Raw genomic sequence first — 23,482 nt, forward strand, 5'->3', positions numbered from 1 at the left:
AAGGAGGAAGCCGGCCAAACAATCAATTGGAGCACTTGAGGAAGGCCAGGCCACGCCGGAGAAGCTAAATGAATTCTTTGCATTGGTCTTCACTGCAGAGAATGTGAGGGAGATTTCTACACCTGATCCACTCTTTTTAGGTGACAAATCTGAGGAGCTGTCCCAGACTGAGGTTTTCAATAAAGGAGGTTTTGGAACAAATTGATAAATTAAACAGTAGTAAGTCATCAGGACCAAATGGTATTCACCCAAGAGTTCTGAAGGAACTCAAATATGAAATTGTGGTACGTAACCTATCACCTAAATCAGCTTATGTACCAGATGAGAGGAGGATAGCTAATGTAACTCCAATTTTTAAAAGAAGATTCCAGAGGCAATCCTGGCAATTACAGGCCGGCAAGCCTAACTTCAGTACCAGGCAAATTGGTTGAAACTATAGTAAAGAAAAGAATTACCAGACAAGTAAAGGAACACAATTTGTTGGGGAAGAGTCAACATGGCTTTTGTAAAGGGAAATCATGCCTCATCAATCTATTATAATTCTGGAGGGGGTCAATAAATATGGGGACAAGGGTGATCCAGTGGATATAGTGTACTTAGACTTTCAGAACATTAAAGGCTCTTAAGGAAAGTAGGCAGTCATGGGGTAAGAGGGAAGGTCCTCTCATGGATCAGTAACTGGTTAAACACAAGAAACAAAGGGTAGCAATAAATGGTCAGTTTTCAGAAAGGAAAGAGGTAAACAGTGGTGTCCCCTAGGGGTCTGTACTGGGATCAGTGCTGTTCAACATGTCCATAAATGAGCTGGAAAAAGGGGTAAACAGTGAGGTGGAAAAATTTGCCAATGAACAAAATTATTTAAGATAGTTAAGTCCAAAGCAGACGACGAAGAGTTACAAAGGGATCTCACAAACCTGGATGACCGGGCAACAAAATGGGAGATGAAATTCAATGTTGATAAATGCAAAGTAATGCACACTGGAAAACATAATTCCAACTAAAACATGCAAAATGATGGGGTCTAAATTAGCTGTTACCACTCAAGAAAAAGATCTTGGAGTCACTGTGGATAGCTCTCTGAAAAATCCACTCAATGTGTAGCAGCTGTCAAAAAAGCTAACAGAATGTTAGGAACCATTAGGAAAGGAATAGATAATAAGACAGAAAATATCATAATATAAATCCATGCTGCGTCCACAGTTCCGGTCGCACCACCTCAAAAATGTTATATTAGAATAGAAGTCTATAAAATCATAAATTATGTGGAGAAAGTGAATAAGGCAGTGGTATTTACCCCTTCACATAACACAAGAACCAGGGGTCACCCATGAAATTAATAGGCAGCAGGTTTAAAACAAGCAAAAGGAAGTACTACTTCACACAATGCACAGTCAACCTGTGGAACTCATTACCAAGGGACAATCCCATGCTCTGGATATAGGAAAATTTTTAACTGCCAGAAGCTGGGAGTGGATGACAGGGAATGGATCACTCAATAATTTCTCTATTGTTTCATTCCCTCTGAAGCATCTGGCACTGGCCACTCTTGGAAGACAGGATACTGGGCTAGATGAACCACTGGTCTGACCTAGTATGGCCGTTCTTATGTTCAGTGAAAAACAAGCCAGAACAGAGGGAGCCCTTAGGGACTGCCACAATGGGAATGTTCAAGAAGACAAGGTTGTGTCAATAGCGCTATTGAACACTAAGTCCACAAATTATATAACAAAGTATTCTCCAGTACAGTCTCTCTCCATATGTGCGGTGGTTATTTTACTAAGCAAGGTAGGATATTTTAGCCTCCTCAAACATACAAGGTATTAATTTACATCACTCACCAGTGGTTTACAAAAGGAGCATCTGAAGCAGCAGCTGGGGCGGGGGGGTCAGAAAACTGTACTGTGAAGGGGGGAGGAAATAACCCTCTTGGTTTAAGATCTAATTCGGTGCTACATGTAATTTCTGCTCAGATGAAATATCAGTTATCAGGTCATTTATCCTGGTAATGTGGCTTTATGAAAAAAGGAAAAAATGGAGATGTGTTTCAAAGTGCAAGTGCCAACAGTGCTGCTCTTTGACACTGGAGAAACATTTACAAACCAAGGTCAATGAAAGGTGAACATTTGACTCAGAAAATAACATTTACAGTGAAAGTTTCATGTCTGGAGGAATGAAGAACCAGTTTCTCCAAGCGTATTTCATGACAGTAGCATCTCACACCTGAGAAATACAGCCTAACAAGGGCGACTGGTGACATGTGGAAGTGGATAGGTTGAAGTGACATGCAATCGTGTGTTGAGAGCTGTGGGTAGGGACCATATCGCCTCTAACTCACAACAGAGCAGCCAAAACATCCCTGGAGGCACCTCCAGTGAAGCCTGATTTGATTTTAAGAGTGTACTTTAGAAAGCTGCCATGTGCAATTATTCCATTCTTTACCGTGAGTTCCTGTTTGATGCACTCAATCGTGGCCTCGAGAGCTCTTGTGCCTCGAGTAGCTTCATCTTCTACTGCTTTAACAGTCTTCAGAAGTGATGTGACATTGGTTACCATCACCTGAAATGGAGAGAGGGAGAGATGAAAATACATCATTCCCTTCTCCCACATTTAGGAGACACCCCAACATGATTCAAGGAACATCAAGCTATGAAGCCACTATTAATCCTTGTAGGGAACAACAAGCTTTATATACAGTTTGGGTTAAACAGCTGAGAGTGAACCCTATAGACAGGCTTTTATTTATGAGTGATCCCTATTGAAGTTAGATTGTTACACCCAGGTTCACTGAATAGTGGTGCTTTCCTAAACATGAGTGCATGGTGTCACAACTCGCCCATGCCTGGGCACAAACCTTTTTCAACACCAGTGTCTCTGGGTTTCAGCCCTTTTACCCCTCTAAGCTTCCTCTGAGGACACTTGCCTGTGAGTATCAGGTGAACCTGGTTGCTTTTCCTAACTATTTCAAGGGCCCTGCAGATCTCTTGCAAACTGACCGATTGACTATGCCTCTGATTTCTGGGTTTGAAAGACCACAAAACTTCACTTAACCAAAGTAAACAAAACAAATGTCCCAATAGCACTCAGTACCCTTCTATTTTGTGCTTCTACAGGGAAAGCATGATCTTACAAGGGCCTGGCAGTGCTTCCATTCCTGACCCGTGTCTAGTTCCCAAACCACCCACCCCCCCGGGATCCTGATCCCTCTCTCCTCAGGACCCAAGTGATCACTTGTCAGATTCAAACCCCCAAAGTTCCAAACAGGCAGTCTGGGTGGAACGCCTCTCCAGAAGTCCTAGGATCTGTGTCTCTGGGCACTCCTTGGCATGTCTTTATGCAATAACATACCTCATCATACAATTTTGCTTAGCAGTACTTATGCTATAACATTACCTATCATACAATTTCAAGTTAACAGAATCCCTTCTCCACATCTGGTATGAATTGCCTACAGAAAGATTAAAAGTCAACAGGTTTCTAACATATAGAAACTAGTGCCCTCTCCTTTGCCTCCATTACCGTACATACGCAAAACTATAACCTCAAAAAACCTTGTCAGAGACCAGGCACATTATTTACTAATTCATGAAATGGCACTATTACGTTCTCTTGGCACAGTTTGTAAAACCACAGTTTGTAAAACTAAACACACAACTGCCATCATCAATTGAAAAGAAGTCAACCATCTCTCAGGAAATCAACCCAAACCTTGATTTAATGACTTCCCCCTCAGACAAAAGGCTGAGTCAATACTGTAGCTAGCCTTGACTTATGCCCTGATGGTCAAACACTGGTTCCAACATACAGAGTAAGCAAGTTCCAAAGTTAAGGCCACATCTTCCCTCCAGCCTGTAGATGTACAGATGCTCTTAGGACAGCACCTAAGCCCATCTCAGATCTTCAGATGGAACACAAGGAGGAAGGTAAGCTTTCAGATAACCAGGACTCAAATCACATTGAGCTCTGTAAAGCAAAGGGAACCAGTTAAGCAAGCAGACACTGTTCTGTAGTAGCTGAACTTTGTATGGTCTTTGATGAGTGCCCCCTCGCAGAGTGCATTGCAGTAATCCAATCTGAGGCATCAATCACTGCAGGTCCACATTTGATGGGAAAGGGCAAAATCTCTTTGCCAAGCAAATGCGTAAAAGTCACTTTGACTACCTGATCATCTGGAAGCAGATCCAATACTGCCCAAATTTCAGCATCTCAAAGCACTTTACAAACATTAAGCCCCAAGAGCCCTGTGAAGCAAATTTCACAAAGATCTCAGATGTGGGAAAACTGAAGCACAAAGAGGTGACACAATAAAACAGTGGCAGAAGCTGTCCAAATTCTGTGCTCTGACCAATAGACACTTCCGTTTAGAAGCATGGCCTGGGAGAAATGCAATCGAAGTACACTACATTTTATAGAAAGCCTGTCTGAGATCTCCAGACCACTTTCTAAAAGTTGAAAAGTCAAAGTCAGGATCTTAACAGCTGGATGCTTATACTGTGGACTTCCCATTACTTGTTCATTACCCTTGCTATAGGATTCAAGTACACATTTTTATAGGGTAAACTTTTAGTCTTGTAGCCCGAATATACCAGCGACCTCCCTCCTCCCTCCAGACACATATGCTTGCAGAGTGACAGAGGTGCCTGTCAGAAGGAATACAACTCTTTAACTAGCTGTGGTGAGATGACTAAGAAAACGGATATTATGTTTACGGGCACTGACATGAACGATACTATCCAGCTTTCCACCAATCATAAACCGTCTAGTTTAAGTTAGTAGGATACAGATGAAACAGAGGGAAAATGAGAGACTGAAGTGAACCAGAATTCACTGCCACCAGTCTTTAAAATTCTAGCAACGAAGTGATGCTAGCTATTTCTTTAAATAAACATCAAAGCAAACAGCAAGGAATAAGCAAAGGAATGTTTTCAACTTTTGTAACAGAAGCTGAGATAAGCTCTAAACTTCTCTAAAAGGGAGAGCTATCGCACTACCTACCTTAGCTGCACCTTTGAGCTGGTACATGGATGGATCATCTGCTGGTTTGCTAGCAGCTCCTTTTGTAGCACCAATGAGATCAGAAAGGGCCTTAGCAACATCCTTAATAGCATTGATCAGTACAACCTACAAGAATGAGAAATTTGGATGTGAAGTTAGTGCAATCACATCTCACCTCAGCCCAGAGATGGAAGATTTGGGCAGGATGTACACTGAAGGGGTCTGCTAAGCACAGAGCAAATGTTGGTACACAGTGTTAAGAGAGAAAAAGACACTGTATGCACAAATGCTAAAAAACGACATGTAGTTTCCTGCATAAGCTAAAGCTGTGTTTATCTGTACAGTATTTTATACAATGTTCAGAACCCAATTCAGCTACTGTCTCCTGTAATTAAATGGTTCTCTAAGGCAGTATTTCTCTCTTTCCCATCATATCCCAAAGAGGGGCTTATTCACCTCAGTGTTCTGTTCAGCATGGGAATAGAATGGGAGCAGTTAAACTAGGTACGAACTTACAGCTTGATCCTACCTTGGAGAATGACCCCATTTACTGTGACGTCAGCTACTATTCTGACAGACGTAAGCAGATCAAACGTACTTGGTATGCCCTGGACATAAGGGAAACACTCCACTTCAGGGAAAAGGAAGTTTTATATAGCCTAGTCTCCTAAGAGCCCCCAAGGAACTAAATGATGAATGACTTGCCTGAGGTTAGAGTCAGCAGCAGTCAAATTCAAGTAAATTGCGTCCCAAACCAAGTACAAGGGAAATAAAGTCTTATGCCCCTCCCCATGAGCACAATTATTTCCAAGAAACATCAGAATAACTCTCTCCCCCAAAATCCTTTTCCCCATCTGCTCATCTGCTATGTGGTCAGATACCTTCAACCTTTTACTTTGGTTTAGTGATATCAGCACAATTCTACCCTTTTTCAAAGTGATAACATGCATGGAAAATGGGACAGCTCCGGAAAAAAAAAGATACGTGGATCTATTACTTCTCAGTAATGGATAGGAAATAAAAAGTTTAGCACTGCCTCAGTTCAGCCTGTTTGCAGTTTATTACAATCTATGGCCAATTTAGAATCTTCACTTTCTTGTGAAAGCTTACTCAAGCTTTGGTAACTCAGAACCTCTTTGATTAGCAAGGAGGAAAAGACAAGACCCTAAGACCTAATGTAGATTGGTACAGCGCTCACTTCTCTCTCTGTCTGTGTTACACAACAATGGACACACACACACACACACACACACACACACACACACACACACACACACTCTTACTTAACTTCATGCTTCTGTGGCTTCAGCAGTCTGAGTAAAATGAGCTTTTAACTTATATGAAAAAGTTACATTTTGTATCTTGGTACCTTGTGCAGAAGATATTGAAAATGTCTGTACCTTCAGACACATACTATACTTAAAACTATAATTTGAACTCCTTCCTCCACCCCCCACTATGGATTATCACACCACATATACAAGTGGTACAAATAAATAATTGCTAGTGCTGTGTGGTTTTTACTGGCAAACCGGTATTGTCAGTCTTTACTTGAAGACAAAGCCAGGAAGTGTAATAAATACTTAAAATTCCCCAGTGTTGCTAGTTTGAAATACAAAGTTATTAAAAAATTGCTGCTGAAGCAAACACTTTCAGTTTCAAAAATATTCCCCCACAGAGGAATGCTCTGGAAGTTGACACTGGAACAAAGATCATATGTGAGGTCAAAGAGGAGAGTGAGATACACATTTTTTCCAGTGCCTCAAACAGACAGACATTTTCAAATTAACTTACTAACACAGACACATCTACAGTGCACACACCAGCCCACATTTCACCAGGATTCAAACAACAATTAAATGTTTAATTGAATCTACTTTGACGAATTAAATGACTTAAAAGAGAGTAAAATAATCCAGACATATCTGTGAAGTTCTAGAATACAGTTCACACCATACAAACAACAACAGGTGTTTAGCTTGGTCTTAAACTCAATGAAAAGCTTTCTAGCAGTGAATTCAATTAAACTATGGGATAGTCTCCCAAGGGAAGCTCCATGATGAGCCATTTAAAAACGAGGCATTGGAGAATATTCTTGCAAAAAAACATTCCAAAACTGGTGGGGGAGGGATCAGACACCGTATACCAAGTCTTGTCCATTTTTGCAGTATTATTTTTCAAAGAGGGGAGGTGCCTGATTCAACCGCGAATCATTCAAGAGAGGCAGTGCAAGGTTTGTGCTATTTGTGGGTAAAATTTTCATAAGTGTCTAACTGACTTGGAAGCCTCAGTTCCACTGAAAGAAACTTTAAAAAAAAATTACACTGTACCTCCAGAGTTCTCCCTTCTGTGATTTTCTCCATGTCTTTAAATACTAAAAACATTGGTCTATTTTCTGCTCCCACAGCCCCTCATACCTGTGTTTCAGGGTCATCTGATCCCAGGCTGGCTGCTCCCAGTTTTACCACCTCTGCTAGTTGTGTGATGGTGGTAGCCGATGACTGAGCTGCTTGGGCTAGTTTATCCTGACTTGAGGCAGCCCCAGACACGAGCAATTTTGTATCTTCAACTAAAGCTTTTGCTGTTTTCAGGATATTTTCCCTGGGAAAAAAGGGAAGCAGGAGAGGGGAAAGAGAGAAGAGGAAAAAAAAAAAACAGCTATTCAAAATTGTCCTGACTAACAGAGAAAGTGCTACATAGACAAAGGGCTCTATGTAGGTCAGCATACCAGTGTCTACTAGTGCTAATCCTAGCGACAACGCCAAAGTCAGGTTGCAATTCTCAGAACAGATGCATTACGTTTCAGGTTGTCAACACACCAGACTCAGGATGACTCAATGAAATGACTTCCTCTTGAAAGGAAATGAGAGATGGGAATAGGGAGAGGGAGGGAGCACTGGGTCCTAATGTGGAGAGATTAAGCCAAGCCATGCTGTAACTACCAGTTGTCAAACCTCCACCAGCACGTTCTATGGAAAAGAAAATAAGGATTTGTGGGGGAGGATGGGAAAGGGAGAAGCTGCAGAAAACATGACTGATATCTTTTTTTTTTTTTCCCCCTCCTCACAAACTCTTCAGGCAGACAAATTTAAAACATTTCAACACCTGCCCCCATATTCAGGGGAAAGAACAGACCATCCAGTCAACTATGGTGAGTACTGAACTTCAGAAAAAAGGTTAGAAAACAAAAGTGAAGGGTTGAGAGCTGCCAGACCCACAGCCCTTATGCTTTACTGAACATAAAAAGAGTAAGCCTAGAAATAAACAAAACCTGCACAAAACCCAGCAATTGGAATTCTCAGGATTGCTAGATATAGTGGAGGGAAAAACTTGTAACTTCTTTAAACAAGGATTTTAAAGTGTGATGTTAGCACATTAGCCAATGCATGGTAACACACATTAAAAATCTGGTCTAGACAAGGTACACTGCAATGTGCAACTGGTTGAGTTTAAGTACAGGCTCTCTCCTAGGATTTATCTTGACCAGTTTAATGTAGAATTCAAGGCAAACACATGCCAACATCACACCTTTAAACTCCAGTTTAAACAAGGCCTGTGGTAAGATAATTCATGAGAGCATACTAGTTGGAAAGTATGTTTCTTTTTATAGAAATGGGGCAATCTTCAATTATGTTGGAAGTGCACAGTATTAAATCCATATATTCAGAATTTGGAAAAGTCTGCTCTTACATAGCAGCTGTTTCATGCATACTCTCTTACTCCAATTACTCATTTAGGTAGAAGGAAATCAAAATGATTATCTAGCTTTACTGAAAAAAGATCAATTGCTGCACTTCCCACCGCAATTAAAGATTATAAAATACAGACACAATGCAAAAAGCAGGTAATACCTTTTGAATGCAAAGAGACAGTAGACAGCAGTTTGGGTTTTTGCTTTAAAGAAAGTTTTAATTAGAATTGAATTATGTTTTATAATGCAATACACAAAATATACTGAGTTTTTAACTCCCTGAACTCTGTTTGAGCTCTTTGCTTATCTGTCTCCTTCCCAAACAAGACTGCTATTTTTAACAGCAAAAGTAAGTTTTGAGGTACAATATTAAGATATACTGTAAGGAGGAGAAACTGTCCAACAAAGTGTACATGGACACCACACTGTTGCTTTGTTCCCCCCATCCCAACCTGTGTTAATATATACACACTTTGCATATTCCATTTAAGCCTCTGCATAAAGGCTTTAGCCCTTCCCTTAGCAAATGGTCTGAAAGGACATACACAATCTCTAGACATCCCTTCAAAGAAGTGATAGGTTAGGTAACAAAATAAGGAACGTGCTAATCATTACTGCTCAGCCTTTGTGTCTTTTTTTGCATTCCAATCTTGCATTTCAATGTTCAGCTCTTTGAAGCAGGACCTTGTCTTCGCACTTGTCTCACAGCATTTAACAAACTTATTATTTGATGATAAAAATGAACCCTAACTCTTACTGTATAAAGCTGCAATAATTTGGGCTGCATTGCACTTTTCATACTCCCAAAGCCACTGGCACTGTACTGAGTTAAATGCTGGCAGTGTCGGCCAATTGTGCTGTTAGGCAACAGCTCAGTCTTGACCATTAGAATCAGGTTTTTAATATGAGGAGAATAATGGCCTGGATGCTGCAAATCTCTCATCCTATATCTGACACTATCAGAAGGAAACCTGTGTCATCATCTCACCAAATGACAGAATGACTGACACTACAGCATCTCTTCCATTAATAATCTCCAACATCAGCAGTGGGCAAGTGCATTTAGTAACCCACGAAGAAAAAGCCATAAAGTCAAATACAAGTCTTGCAAAAAACATCGGAAAACTATTTCTCTTTGAATGCATGGACAGTTAATTTTTCATATAGGATCACAGTGTAACAATCAGTAAGAATGAAATATAGAAATGGATTTATTAAAAAATTTGGATAAAACTGATCTTTGAGGTTTTCTTTTGAAACAGTTGAGAAATTATCCAGCTATAACTTAAAATTTCTTCTCCCACATAAATGGTCAAAATGAAATTTGCTTTTACTATACAGGCTACTTTATCCAGCTTTTGAAGCACTGACCCCAACCCTTTTCTATTTCTCTCTTGCTCCTCTGCTCATCTGGCTTCATTATTAGGGGTTTGAAAAGGCAGGAAAACTGCATCTCCACTCCCTCTGTTTGCCATTAGCAGGACATTTATCTATTGCCCCCTGCCCTCCTTCTTGCAGCCAGCCCCCTCCACCAGCTTTTTTGGTATCACTGACCTGTGATCCGCAAATGATTCATTGTTCTCAGCATTAAGGGTTCCAGCTGTAGCAAACATGATAGTTGTGTCCAGATCTGCAATTATCCCCGACACAGCACTGGCTGCAGTGATACAAGCCTGAGTACCTTTGTTTCCTGCTTGAAGGGCAGACAGAACTAAGGAAACCTGGAAACAGAAAAATAAAAAAGAGGGTCACATTAAAACAAAGCATAATGAACTGATTTCTGAGTTAAACTAACTCCTGTGATGAGAATCAACAGGTGCAATTCATTTTGTGATCTCATTTCACAATCTACGATAAACCTCTCCCTTTCCCTTCCCCTGCCTGCTCTATCTGCACATTAGCAGGTTTGATTAGTTTTTCCATAGAAGGAAGCCTGCTATTGGCATTTGTCTTTCACAGTAGGAAAAGGCTGTCTCCTGATCAAGCAGGATACACAATAAATGAGCGGATCATGGAGGCCTTAACTGCATCTGCTCTGCATATAAATAATGACACTCTGCAATCAATAGTGTAACCACTCATCTTCCATAATATCTAAATGAAAGGAAAAGCTTCCCCCAGCTACAATAAATAAGAATTCCAATTATCCTACAGTACTCTGCACAAGCAATAAAGGAGGTTGGTGCATTTATTTCAGTGTCACAATTACTTTTCAGCAATCTATGGTGCTGCCCAGTAACGTGATCACAAGGATGACTGAAGCTCTTGGCAACTCAACTTGGTCATGAAACTTGTTTAAAAGACAAATCAGTGCTGTCCCACACTACACAGCTCTTCCCACTCTTCTGCTTCAGTGCTACAGTGATCTCCCCATCCCTGATTCAGAATAAAGAACGAAACCCTAAATGCTGGCGCAATGCACAAGTCCATATTGTGAGACTATGCCAAGAGGTTAAGAGGCGCAGTAGTTACTCCATTTTCCCTTAGGGGGTATTCATTTAGTAGCAGTACTACAGCCACCATCTCATAACAGATCACTACATCAAAATGATATTTTATGTCAAACTACAGTGTGTCTTTCAAATAGAGAAGCGTAGTTTGTATCTTCAGTTAGTTATTCTGGCCTAGCAACATGGCAGACACTGGGAATTTGGGCTCCCAAGAGTGGATGTGTAAGTGCTGCAATAGCACCTTTTATCCCAAATCACTTGTTTGGAATATGTATATATCAGAACCACTGAAATGAAGCTACTGCTGGGAAGGAAAGCAACAGCCAGGTGAACAAGTGAGACACACTAACACCAGAGGGATGGTGGGGAGGGGACGAACCTTGGCCAAGGGCTATAGGGCAAACCCCATCTCATGGGAAGTGTCACTGGATCTTGAATTTTAACACTCTGCTAACAGCCACCCTCTGCTAGCTATGCAGTGTTCACAGTGTATCTGCTTCAAAATGATGAAATCTGAGAAAACCCCATCATAATTTAAGAAAAGTATAAAGTATAACACGATCCAATGGCTGAAAGTTAAAGCTAGACAAATTCAGACTAGATATTAGGCGTAAATTTTTAACTGAGAGTGTAATTAACCATTGGAACAATTTAACCAAGGGTCATGGAGGATTCTCCGTCACTGACAACTGTTAAATCAAGACTGGATGTTTTTTTTACAAGATATGCTCTATGAATTATTTGGGGGAAAGTCTATGACTTGTGTTATGCAGGAGGTCAGACTAGATGATCACAACGATCCCTTTTGAATCTATGAAACAACAAGGGACATCTTACCTTTTCAGTGACAGCACGAGCACATTCTATCAACTCCCTCTTGGTGTAGCTGTCCGTAGGGCAAATCTGTAGAGCTCCAGCTTTCTGTACTAGAAAGATACATCCATGACCAAGATCCTGTACCCGAGTCCTGATCTGGAACCCTATCTAGATAGGCAACAAATTGTGGGGAAGAGGAGATAGGAGACAAAGAAGGTGCTTAGAATGTTGAGGCTTTGTATAAATGGAAACATTGTAAAACTTGCACAATTTTTGTTGCAAATACTTGCCCACCACTACAGTTCCTGCAAAGATCAGAAATAAGGGCCAGATTCTGACATCCCTTATTCATGCTAAGTAGCATCTTAATCCACACATGATCCCCTCAACTTCAATGGGACTACTCATGAAGGAGGAATACTATTTTACCTGAGTTAGGGGATCAGAATCTGGACATGTCTTACATGATTAGCATAGGGAATTTACCCAAGTCTAATTTAGGTATTTCTAAAAGATAGTAGAAACGTCACAAAAATGTGTACACCTCCGTGCTGTAATATTTCATTGCCCAAGGTATAAAGCAAAAATGAACTGCTTGTTCTCAGAGTGAGCTGACCTCAAGGCATACAGGCTCCTCCTCCACTCTGATCAAACTAGGTTGAGGAGTATGTAAGCTTAGTTCTGAGTACCTCAATTTCATTCACAGATGAATCTAGCACAAGTTCTTGGATATTCATTTATTCTCCAATACTTAGCACATCCCTATAAAATAGCCAAACCTATACATACCTCTAAATGCATCACTATTTCGGATTTACTATTAATCTTGAAATGGAGTTGAGCTGTGTGGTCTGAGAAATACGAACCAATGCTAGTTTTAGTACTGCTACATACGTTTACATATAATTGTGTGTGTATTTTGGTTAATACGTAAGTAGGAATTGCAGCTATTAGTTTCAACAATGAAATTATTTCTACTTAAAGCTGACGTTAATGTGCACTATTTTCATAAATGAATGTTCAGTATGTCTAAACAGTACCCATGATGAATATAAGCCATTGACCTTGACTTAGCTATTCAGCACCAAGAATATTTAAAAAAACTCAAGTGAACTGTCAGTGGGGAGGTGTAATAAATAAGTCAAAAGCTGTTTGAAGGTCTTTTGTCTTGATAATCTGATACTGTAACTGGCCAATGGAGCTAAACACCAACAGTCTAAGAATCAATAGGGAAAAAGCAGTCATCTTCACTGATTCAAAGATTTTTAATCATGCCCTGAGTACCATACACATGATGGAGAAAGAGGACAACGACCATTCCCTTCCTCTTATTATCTCTCTGAATCTCCCTCTCAGTGCAGTATGGTATATGTCAGCGGTTCTCAAACAGTGGGTCGGGACCCCGTTTTAATGGGGTTGCCAGGGCTGGCTTAGACTTGCTGGAGCCTGGGGCCAAAGCTGAAGCCCGAGCCCTGCCACCCGGGGCCGAAGACAAAGCCAGAGAGCTTCAGCTCTGGGCGGCAGGGCTCAAGTTACAGGCCCCCTGCCTGTGGCTGAAGCCGTTGGGCTTCGGCTTCGGTCCCCCAGCCTGGGATGACACAGCTCGGGCTTTGGCCTCCCCACCCGGGGTGGTGGGGCTCAGGTGGGCTCAGGCTTTGGGGTCCTGTATTAATTTTTGTTGTCAGAAAAAGGGTCGCAGTGCAATGAAGTTTGAGAACCCCTGGTATATGTGAAATAGTTTGAGGAGAGGAGAAAAAAGTATGTTTATGTGATTCATCAAATCATGAGACTGGGGGAAATGATCTGTAGTGAATAACTAGAGAAATGTCTCCAATTTTCTGTTTCCAGGTTGCCTGCAAGCAGTTGGAAACTTTCCAGTTATTCTGGAGAACAGTTCTTGTCTGTGGAGTGTTGCAAGCAATTTGTTTCAAATATCTGATGATTGACGTTGAGTTGTTGTTCATGCTTGATTGGATGTTTCTGTCCTCTGACTTGGTGAGCAACTCCTATAATTTGGCTTGTGGTGTGAACACACACACTTTTAGAAATTAAAAGCTTACTTTCTTTGGCCTCTAATATTTGCTAATTTGTAACATTCCTAACAGAAAACTAGTGCCCAAGACATTTCACAAAAAGTGAGATGAAAAGGGATAAGAACGGTAGAAACAAACTTGTTTAAAAACTTAAATATTAATAGAAAATGTTTTGCTGTATTCCGCAGCTCTTCATTCACATACACTTTGCATAAGCAATGCTGCAACAGAATGCATGTTACAGCCTACGTGTATATATACATACACAGTATTGTGCCAGGCTGTGTCTGTATTGTAAATGAATATCTAACTACAGATGTTTTTCACAGGTGGTCATATACCACAGTAGTGAAAGTGGTGCAAAATGGGTAGATTAGATAGCCTACATAAGATATATAGGGACTGTAATGGCAAACAGTGGCTGACTTACGATTCAACTGTGATGAAAACGAAGATGGCAATATTTTGGACTTTATGCCAACAAGATGGAATGTAAACATTTTCTACTAGTTCCCCCATCCCTTCAGAGAAAATAATAGCATTAAAGCTTTTATCTAGTTGTGTGTGCTGTATGCTTGAATTGATTCTTTTTAAAAGGTACTGATAGAGCGCTAAGACAGATAGGCCCAAACATGAAATCTGGTGGAAGAGAGAGAGAGGTTTGAGTACAGATCTCCAGATCTGAAACCATGGAATGGGGCCTATAATGCAATGTTAGGCCCAGATGGAATCCTTCTGAAAATCCCACCCCATGTGTCTTACTACCCAATATTTCCAGTGTCAATGGGACAGAGACTGTCTTCCTACATGTTGGACAAACAGATGGTTGACAAGACTGAGGTACAGTAAACAGAATTTTCCTGTCTGGGAAAATATTTACTGTATTCATTTTAAATGATCTCAGAAATGTTTCAGAGAAAACACCCCTACTACCAGAAGGTTGTAACCCTATTTTCTATTTGACTGCACAAGAGAAGACTCAGACTTGGGGATAACTGCAGCTGCATTATAGCAACTGGGAGGACTACTGTCTTTGGTTACCGTACCCCATTTCCCACCCTATTTTAAAGTGCAAGAGAATACTTAATGTTGACACCGTGCATTCAGAGTTTAGAGGTCTAAAAACTGCAGACCTCCTCTGGTTCAGCTGTAGCTGCTGCCATTCGGCCCTGGAGAGCCAAATGCCCATAGTCATTGGTCATTTGTGATGCAAGTCCTCCCAACTCCTCCGGGTTAGTAACCGACTTAGTCATCTGAAAAAAGAAAACAAGCAATAAAACAATGACAGGCATAAAACCAGCTTGTTAATACTCCACACTGCCTAGAAGCACACAAGTATGTTTTTGCAGCACCGGTGATAGGGTACCTGCTGCTGTCTTAGCAATTCAGTTTCCAACTAGAATTCTATGAGCCGAAAAGACAAGCAAACATGCTTTATTAGAACCACAGTAACTAGGCACCCACAGAACACAAAGTAACTGAGGTGCAGTTAGAAATGGAAATTCACTCCTCAGTACAGAAGATGACTGCAGAAGTACTCAATATTCTCAGCTTTAGTAGGTGAATTTGGGGAGGAGTAGAAAGGGGGGGAAGAGTGCTTCACACTGCACAACAGCAGCCCCCTCCATTTGGCACTGATGGGCTAAGCAACCCACTCTCTTCTAGACCCTCCTCAGCCCCACTGATGGTCACCATGATGTGGAATGGAAGGATCTTAAGTGGATCCTAAGACTCACAGAACATGCAAGACCTCTGGGGCAAGAAGGAAATGGCTGGAAGTGTACAAAATGAAGAGTTTCTGATTTGGGAGCACAAAAAGTGAAACTTTTCCTGGAATATTTGCCAACTCTGTGAAGGTGACATTGTTCCATTTCTGCTTGTGAAAACAGGTGAAAGGAGTGACATTCCAGCCTTTGGATAAAATCATAAATTGGACTTAGACAAATTCCTAATGTGCATGGAGAAGAGCTAACTGCTATCTGTTGAAATGACAAGTCACTACAGTACCTGCAAAGATTCTCTCTCTCTCTCTTTTTTTTTTTGGAAAAACAAATTTTTTTTTTTTTTTTTTGCACAGCAATGTAGAGGGTTTTTTTGGTAGCATGCAATAATATTATCCTTATATTTAAAAAAGGGAGAGTATTCTTTACTAATGGATTAATACAGTTTATTATATTAACCATTAGTATGAATCATCAGAATCAAGAAAGGACCTAATTAGCCAAAGATCCCGCCCCACTTCATTTTATGCCCAAGTGAATCACATCACCGGGAATTCTGAGAGAGAAAACAAGGATTTGACCATTGCTCATTTCATGAATTTAATGATTGTCTTGCAAGGTTTGATCTCAATTAAGGGGTAAAGTTAAAGAATAATTAAATATCACACCCCAAAGGGCTAATGTAGGTCAGCAAGAAACTTATGATAGGACAAGATTCCAATGATTTAAAGGGTTGATTAAAGCAGTTTCAACACATACCTTCATTTGTTTCTCACAAAAAGTAAGCCTCATGAGAAGTACTTGACATCACATTTCACTAATACATACATCTCATGCCAAAGAACCCGTTAACACAGACTTCCAAATCCGATGGCTTTTCCCATTACAGTAGGAGGAATATAGCCACTCAATTTTTAAATTGTAAAACTGGCTAGACAAGTCTGTTTTAAACCAGCTGTGGCGTGTTAACAGACTGCTTCACGATCAAATTAATGAAATGAATTGGTTGGTCTTAGTTCAGCCTCTAATGGAAAGAAATCCTCTGCCATAAAATGTTCTGGTACAGTCAAACCATTGTTTCAAGACAGGTTCAAGTAACAGACCAGCTCAAGTATTATTCTCTTGATGGGGGTATAAATCATATCAACGTCTACAACAGTCTAAATCAGCTAGGCCCAAGACAGATCAATAATGACACGGTGGACAGAGTTTTGTACTACTGCTATTCCTAACGTCATTCTCTCCCCAGTAATCAGCATAACTTCCTTTTTGCTTCACTTCATTTGTTCCTGAACGCTATATTTCTACCCCATTCCCTCCACCCTCTTCCTCATGGAGGCATCTCTTCTGGTTACTGTCAAGTTCCAGCACAGGCCTCCTAAGGTGTTCTCTCCTGTTTTCACAGCTTGCTCTTTTGGGCAGCAAGGTAAAGAGAACAGCAAATATTCTTTAAAGCCCCGTACTTTGAGTTAGCCAGAGAGAGATCGCACTCCTGTCCATCATACAATCAGGTTCCAATGAAGAAGTCCAGGAAATGGTGTCAGCACCCTTATTTTGCCTACCCACAAAACAGATCAACTGGAAGTCACAAAGAAAAGGCTCCAGTCGGAATTGGTTCAGATTAACACTGTACAGCGGTTTGAATTTCTTGCACATACTCGATAGTTGTTACCCAGCTATTTTATAGAACACTTGCTAGTTTCTCTTACCATTTCCTGTGCTGTTACAGCAATGGCTTTAGAATATTTCACTACCGTAGTTTGATAATCAACAAATGTTCCCTTTGGATCTGGAGGTGTGCCCTCATCCAGCTGTGGAGAGAGGGGAAAACATGAAAGCAATGACAGGCACGAAGGACTCACATATTACTAAACTTTTCAGTCTAGTACTGCAATTGCACAACACAAAGTTAAATACAAAATGAGCTCAAATGTACAGTAAAGCTTCGTAGCTTACATCACTAATTTCATGTCATTTGTATAGAATATGCAGTTTAGTGCCCACATATTCAGCAAGTCCTGACTTTCTTCCCAAGTTCACTTTTTCTTTTTTTTCTTTCAGTTTCCCTGACCTGCAGCCCATTAGATCTAAAAATGAATGTACAATGCTCACAAGACAGATCTTTCACCCGATTAGTCTCTATAACATTCCTTTAGGCCACGCCATAAAACTTTCCATTCTGTATACCACTCAGCCACCAAAATGCCAGAGACTGAGTAAAATTAAACATGAAGCCTAGTATAAATAAGATTGTTTAAATTTTTTTTTGTTAGCAAGAGATGATGGAAAATGTATTTGCTTAATAAGTTAAACTTCCCCTACCTTCCTTTTGAGACTAGCATACTCCCAGTTTACTAGTTATGTTTTTCTCAGCGAGACTTGCTAATTATCTTAGGTAAAGACTCTTCAGACGTGGCTTCCTCCACTGTGTTCCTCAAGTTCATCTCATTTTCCCCGCCATTAACTAAAACCAGACTAACTTGTTTTAGAAGACAACATGACAGAAAATATTGCCCAGGATTTACAGGACTACTAAATGCATTTTTGCCACAAAAGGTAGTACCCTAGACAAGACAATAAAGATTACAGTTTTGAGACACTCCCCTTCAAGGGAAGATAATTGCTAACCCATCCTTCTGATTTCTCTTCCTAGAAAGCCCCACATACTTGGTTGCTATGCAACTGCTTTCAACTTGTTATTTTGTGTTAAAATTGGCAAACTCCTCTACATATGGATATGCAACCAGAGTGTCATTCAAGAAAAAGTGGGGGGAAAGGGGAGGGAGATGTTTTAGCACAAAGAACATTATATGGGATATTATATCCTGAAAAGTTGAATGTGTGTAAGTGAGCATGCAAGAAGTGAAAAACATAATGGAAGACATAGACTGATGAAAAGCCTGGCCGAGGGGAAGGGAAATAACTGCCCATTTTTCCCCATAGCAAATGACCACCAATGTATTAGTTAGGTTTTGTTTTCTCTTTGACCTTCATGTACTTCATTCAAAGTGTAAGCTTCAATTCTTTGAGGTTGGTTCAAAATGAACAAGCGAATGAGGAATCTGAATGAAGCGTTAATCATTGATAAAGTTCCTAGGGAAGTTACTCCTAATCTCAAAATTCTGAAATGGCAGAGTTTTGTACCAGCAATGTTTACCACATTCAACCTGCCCTCAGAACCAACTCCTAGTTGTGAAGAGTCTTCCAAGAGGGGAAAAACATATTAAACTGGGGGGTGGGGGGACGACTTTCATAACAGAAGACTTGATACAAACCCTGGCAGATAGAAAGGAAGTTCTTAACACATAGAGATAAAAATGATCAAAGCAAAAACTGAAAATTACAGTCTGCTAACTTCATTTAAAGCAGATGTAGTCTAAAATGACTCTCCTCTATGCAATTAAATCAAGCAGCCCAGCACTATGTCTCCAGCCAACTGAAGCACTGTGACCATGCCATCAACCAGTACACAGAGGTATCTGAAAACAATTATTTCCTCTTTAGAGCACTCTTTCTTGTTTCTTTGAATATCAGAAATGTTTCTATCACCTGTCATTTCAGGAACTTGTTATGTATATTGTTATCTTTATCAAATAAGACAAAACAAGTCCTAGTCTAAGACTGTTGTCAGAAGGGAGAGTCACTTAATGAGGAAAAAAACCTATGTTGTAATGCTAAACCAATACTATTCCAGTGCTCATTTACAAGGCGGTTTAACTCATTTGCAAGACCAAATAATTGAAATTTCTAATTTTTGATTGTTTTTTTAAATACTGGCACACCACTCAATGGAATAGGTCTCCAAAATAATCCTATCCCACCAGTGCTAACAAAAGGGAATGATTTTGTGTCTACTGAAAGTGCAAGTTCCATCATGTGCATCAGTACTATTTTGCAATTAATTCTGTCTCCTAGTTTTATGGTTTCATATGGTAGGGTTTGTTGTGATTGCTGGACCTACAAAGTCACCCTAACCTCAACTATAAAAAGCATGTGAAAGTTTGTAAGATGTTACAATAACCATGAAAAACTGGTCATTCTGTTTACAATACTGAATGTTTTAAAGAGGTGCAAGAGAATGAAACAGAGAAACTGGATTAGTCTAAACAAAAAAGGCCATGTCGATATAATCCAAGTACGGCTGAAATTATACTTGTTAAAAACAGATGATGTGGAGCTGGAAGTTAATGTAACAAAATGAGTGAGACAGATATTAGGTCTAATTGGTGGATAAAATAATAAGGTGGATGAACGATGCCGCCCACTTTTCCCCTTTTTTGGGTTATTAAAAAGTGACTTTGAAAAAAACATTCTCTCTCTCATCCACAGCCCACTTTGCATCCCAGCTCATCTTGTCTCATCGCATCTTCCCTGATCCCCAGACAGAAGGAGTAAACCAGACTGAAGGACTTTCTTCCACAAGGAAGGCAGGCTGGCCTTGCTCTTGTTTAAGTAACTTTGTTTTCACCCGTGAGTGCTGAAAGCCATCATATTATCATGATATCCAGTCCTCAGCCAACCCGGGAGAATATCTAATTACCAGCACTGCAAAGCCACATAGGATCCTGTATTGCATTCCCCTTGTTGTGTTATTTTCTGTCCCACTATTTTGTTCCTCCTATCCTATCTCACTCTCCTGGCTTTGCATCAAATCCTGAAGTCAATCATACTGCATTCAACCAAACCAGTCTTGTCTAAAGAGAAAGGATGCCGCCAAATGATGGCCCTGACCAGATTGTAACTAACCAGGGTCCAAGCAGCAGATCTCATGGTTGACTTGCCGGCCAAAGCATCCACTCGTAACTAATCAGTGTTCCAGAAACATCAATCAAAGCCTATTTCACCCCTCTTTTCTATCCTGTCACTCCTTCACCTTGTATCTGTTTGTTAAGAACAGGATAAGTGAATGCTCTTCAGATCAGGACTGAGAGTAAAATTAACCTTTTCCTTTTCATCAAAGAACCTTTTCCTTTTCATCTCTGAAAATAAGGGACACTGATATTTTGACTCCAAAAGGTGAGAGAGGCTTTGATAAGGTCTGATTAAGTTTGTTTGCATAATCACTCAAACACAGTTTCAATACAAATGCTTGTTTTTCTTTCTTGTGTTTAATCAATAAACTTTCAATTTGAATGAATGCTTTTTGGGTGTTTGCCATGTCACTGAGTAAAAGCAAGGGCTTTATTTAAAAATCACGCCCAACCCACCTCTTACTGTTTAATACACGTCAGTGAAAGAATTTAGAAACACTTTTAACTCTTCAGGCCTTTATGATCAATATCAAAACATGTTCCATCAGCACAGAAAGCTGAACTGACTTAGCACTGGCCATTTAAGGAACATTTAGCATCTGGCTCTCTGAACTACTTTAGTGGTATAATGGAACATACATTAAATGTTAAGCAATTGTTGCCAGTATCATCTAGGATAACCATTAATTTCCTTCCATGTAATTTGGGGTTGCTAGGTACCAAATACTCACCTTGCTCATGGCCTCAGCTATTGAGTCTACCATACCTCCAACCATGCCCACTTCACTGGCAGCTTCATTCAGTGTAACCATTATATCATCCACTGCCTCCTTCATCAGCTGAGCAGCCTCTGTGATTGCATCATGAGTGTGAGATGCCTGTAGAGGGGAGAGTAAGAGAGGAGATTAAGAGCTCATCTGTGCAGGAGTAGTCATTTGGTCTGCAAATAATGCTTATTATGGCAGCACCTTGTGGTGGTTTTAACCATGCCTCTTTGAAAATCTCATTTCAAGCTAAACAGGAAAGAGACTGATTCATGATACATATCAATCTCATATGAACGAGAATGCCTCTTTAAACAAGAGCATGCCTCACTCACTCAATATACCCTAAATTCAGAGTAGTTTAAAACAGAACAAGCCCTTTTCCGTGACAACAGATTAAGGAAAACGATCACCATGTAAATGCAGTGGAAATATAGCTAAAGAAAGGCAACAGATCATTCCCGTTTTAAACCGGTTCAGAAAAGACCTGGTCATAAATGGTAGCTGTATGGGTCAAACGTGCTTAATCTTTACCGATTATGTACCTGAGGAAAGCAATGGAGACCACTCAGCAGGGATAATTTTAAACATTTAGGACATTGAAAACTGCACTGCTAAGGTCCCTGCCAGAAAGGAAGTAGGGCACCTAGTCTTTCAATATAGCCTGTTTACACCACTCAACTTGAAAATCAGATTAAAGCATAAGCAGAAAGAAAGAACATTTTGCACATACTAGGTTTGGAAAGCATCCCACACATGTGGAATTACCAAAGCACTAGGTAGGAATTAAGACTCTTGAGAGATTCTTCCATAGCCATCTTTCTTGACACAGGTAATTAATCCAGAGTTCTGTAATCAAAAACCCTCATCTCATATGATTAGGGTCTACATCAACAAGCTCGTTTGCTATTCAATTGAACCATATAATCAGTGAAAACAGAAAATCCAGGTAGAAACACATTTTTGTTTTTACACAAAGAACTCAAGAAAATAAGAGAAGCAATGGGAAGGAGAACACGCTCTCCTTTAATGTGGGCATTTCTAAATTTCATTTTTCTATAGCATCTCCAGCACAGAGCAGGATTACATGCTTTTCAGTCACTTATAACTTGAAGAGAAACAGGAAGTTTTAAGGCAAGACTTAAACAACGGAAGTGACTCTGGGTCAGATTTTGCTCAGTTACATTTATTATCATTGTGATATCAGACTGGCCCACAGTGTTTCACTTGTTTCAGATGGGTAAATATTTAGCATGTGTGTAATGTTTTCCACCTTTAAGTATTGCTGAAGCACTGACTACATTAATCCTCTCAATAGCCTGCGAGGGAGGCATTACCCCAGTTTTAGAAAAGTGAAGCAGAGAGATGAAGTAACTTGTCCTGCATCACAGTGGTAAGAGGAAGAACAACAATCAAGAGTTCTTAGCTTCCGGGTTTCCTAAGACTAGACCTCAAACATTTTAGCTAAAAATGATCACTATAAGAGCCAGCCACCAGTGCAGAGATAAATGGAAGAACCTAGAACTAGTGGGTGCAGAGTGAGAGGATGAGCAATAAATAGCTGTGTTTGAGTTGAGAAAGTGGAGACATACAAGGTAACTTAAAACACAATTTAACATTGCCCTCCTACTTTTCAGAACTGGCTAGGGAGACACTAAAAATCAATGAGGAATTTGAATTTAGTACCAATACAATCCTACAGGGAGATGTACAGTCAAGGATGATGTGGGAAAGAATAAAAGCCAGAGCCAAAGATCACTCCAAGGTTTCTGGTCTTGGGAGCTAATTTAGATGTTTGAGGTAAGGTGAGTGAGAGAGCGAGCATGCAACACACACAAAATCTTTTACCAAGGAGAAATTCAGTGAGAGTTTAAGTTATAGCCAGGAGTTGATAGAGTGAAGACAGCCAAGATAAAGCCAAGCCTTAAGCTAGCAACAAGGTGACCTAGAGGGCTAAAAGAAATATAGAAGAGAGCTGGGGATAATGCCTGGAGCACTCCCCACACCCTGGAAGTTGTAAAGCTTCAACCAAAGGTGGAAGATGAGCAGTTAAAAGGGGAGGTTTCAAACCAAGAGAGGGAGGGAAGGGGACAAAAATGATTCCTTGCTCAAGGTACCCAAGGTTTATAGCAGGGGTAGGCAACTTATGGCACATGTGCCAAAGGCGGCACGCGAGCTGCTTTTCAGTGGCACTCACACTGCCTGGGTTCTGGCCACCGGTCCAGGGGCTCTGCATTTTAATTTAATTTTAAATGAAGCTTCTT

At 40.3% G+C, this 23,482-nt stretch overlaps 1 protein-coding gene across 1 annotated transcript in view; it reads right to left on the reverse strand.

Annotated features, from left to right (window-relative positions):
• TLN2 (talin 2) overlaps positions 1–23,482 on the reverse strand; it is a 183,990-nt gene that overhangs the window by 51,282 nt on the left and 109,226 nt on the right. Inside the window, exons 40-47 of the mRNA XM_024199754.3 lie at positions 21,186–21,332; positions 17,413–17,514; positions 15,116–15,235; positions 11,971–12,117; positions 10,238–10,404; positions 7,410–7,593; positions 4,993–5,118; positions 2,440–2,556 (exon numbers count right to left, since the gene is read on the reverse strand). Of these exons, the coding sequence (XP_024055522.2) occupies positions 2,440–2,556; positions 4,993–5,118; positions 7,410–7,593; positions 10,238–10,404; positions 11,971–12,117; positions 15,116–15,235; positions 17,413–17,514; positions 21,186–21,332 (1,110 nt within the window). The remainder of the gene's footprint in view (positions 1–2,439; positions 2,557–4,992; positions 5,119–7,409; positions 7,594–10,237; positions 10,405–11,970; positions 12,118–15,115; positions 15,236–17,412; positions 17,515–21,185; positions 21,333–23,482) is intronic.

Source organism: Terrapene carolina, unplaced genomic scaffold, assembly GCF_002925995.2.
Source record: "Terrapene carolina triunguis isolate 2854851 unplaced genomic scaffold, T_m_triunguis-2.0 Scaffold67, whole genome shotgun sequence".
Lineage (NCBI taxonomy): Eukaryota > Metazoa > Chordata > Testudines > Emydidae > Terrapene > Terrapene triunguis.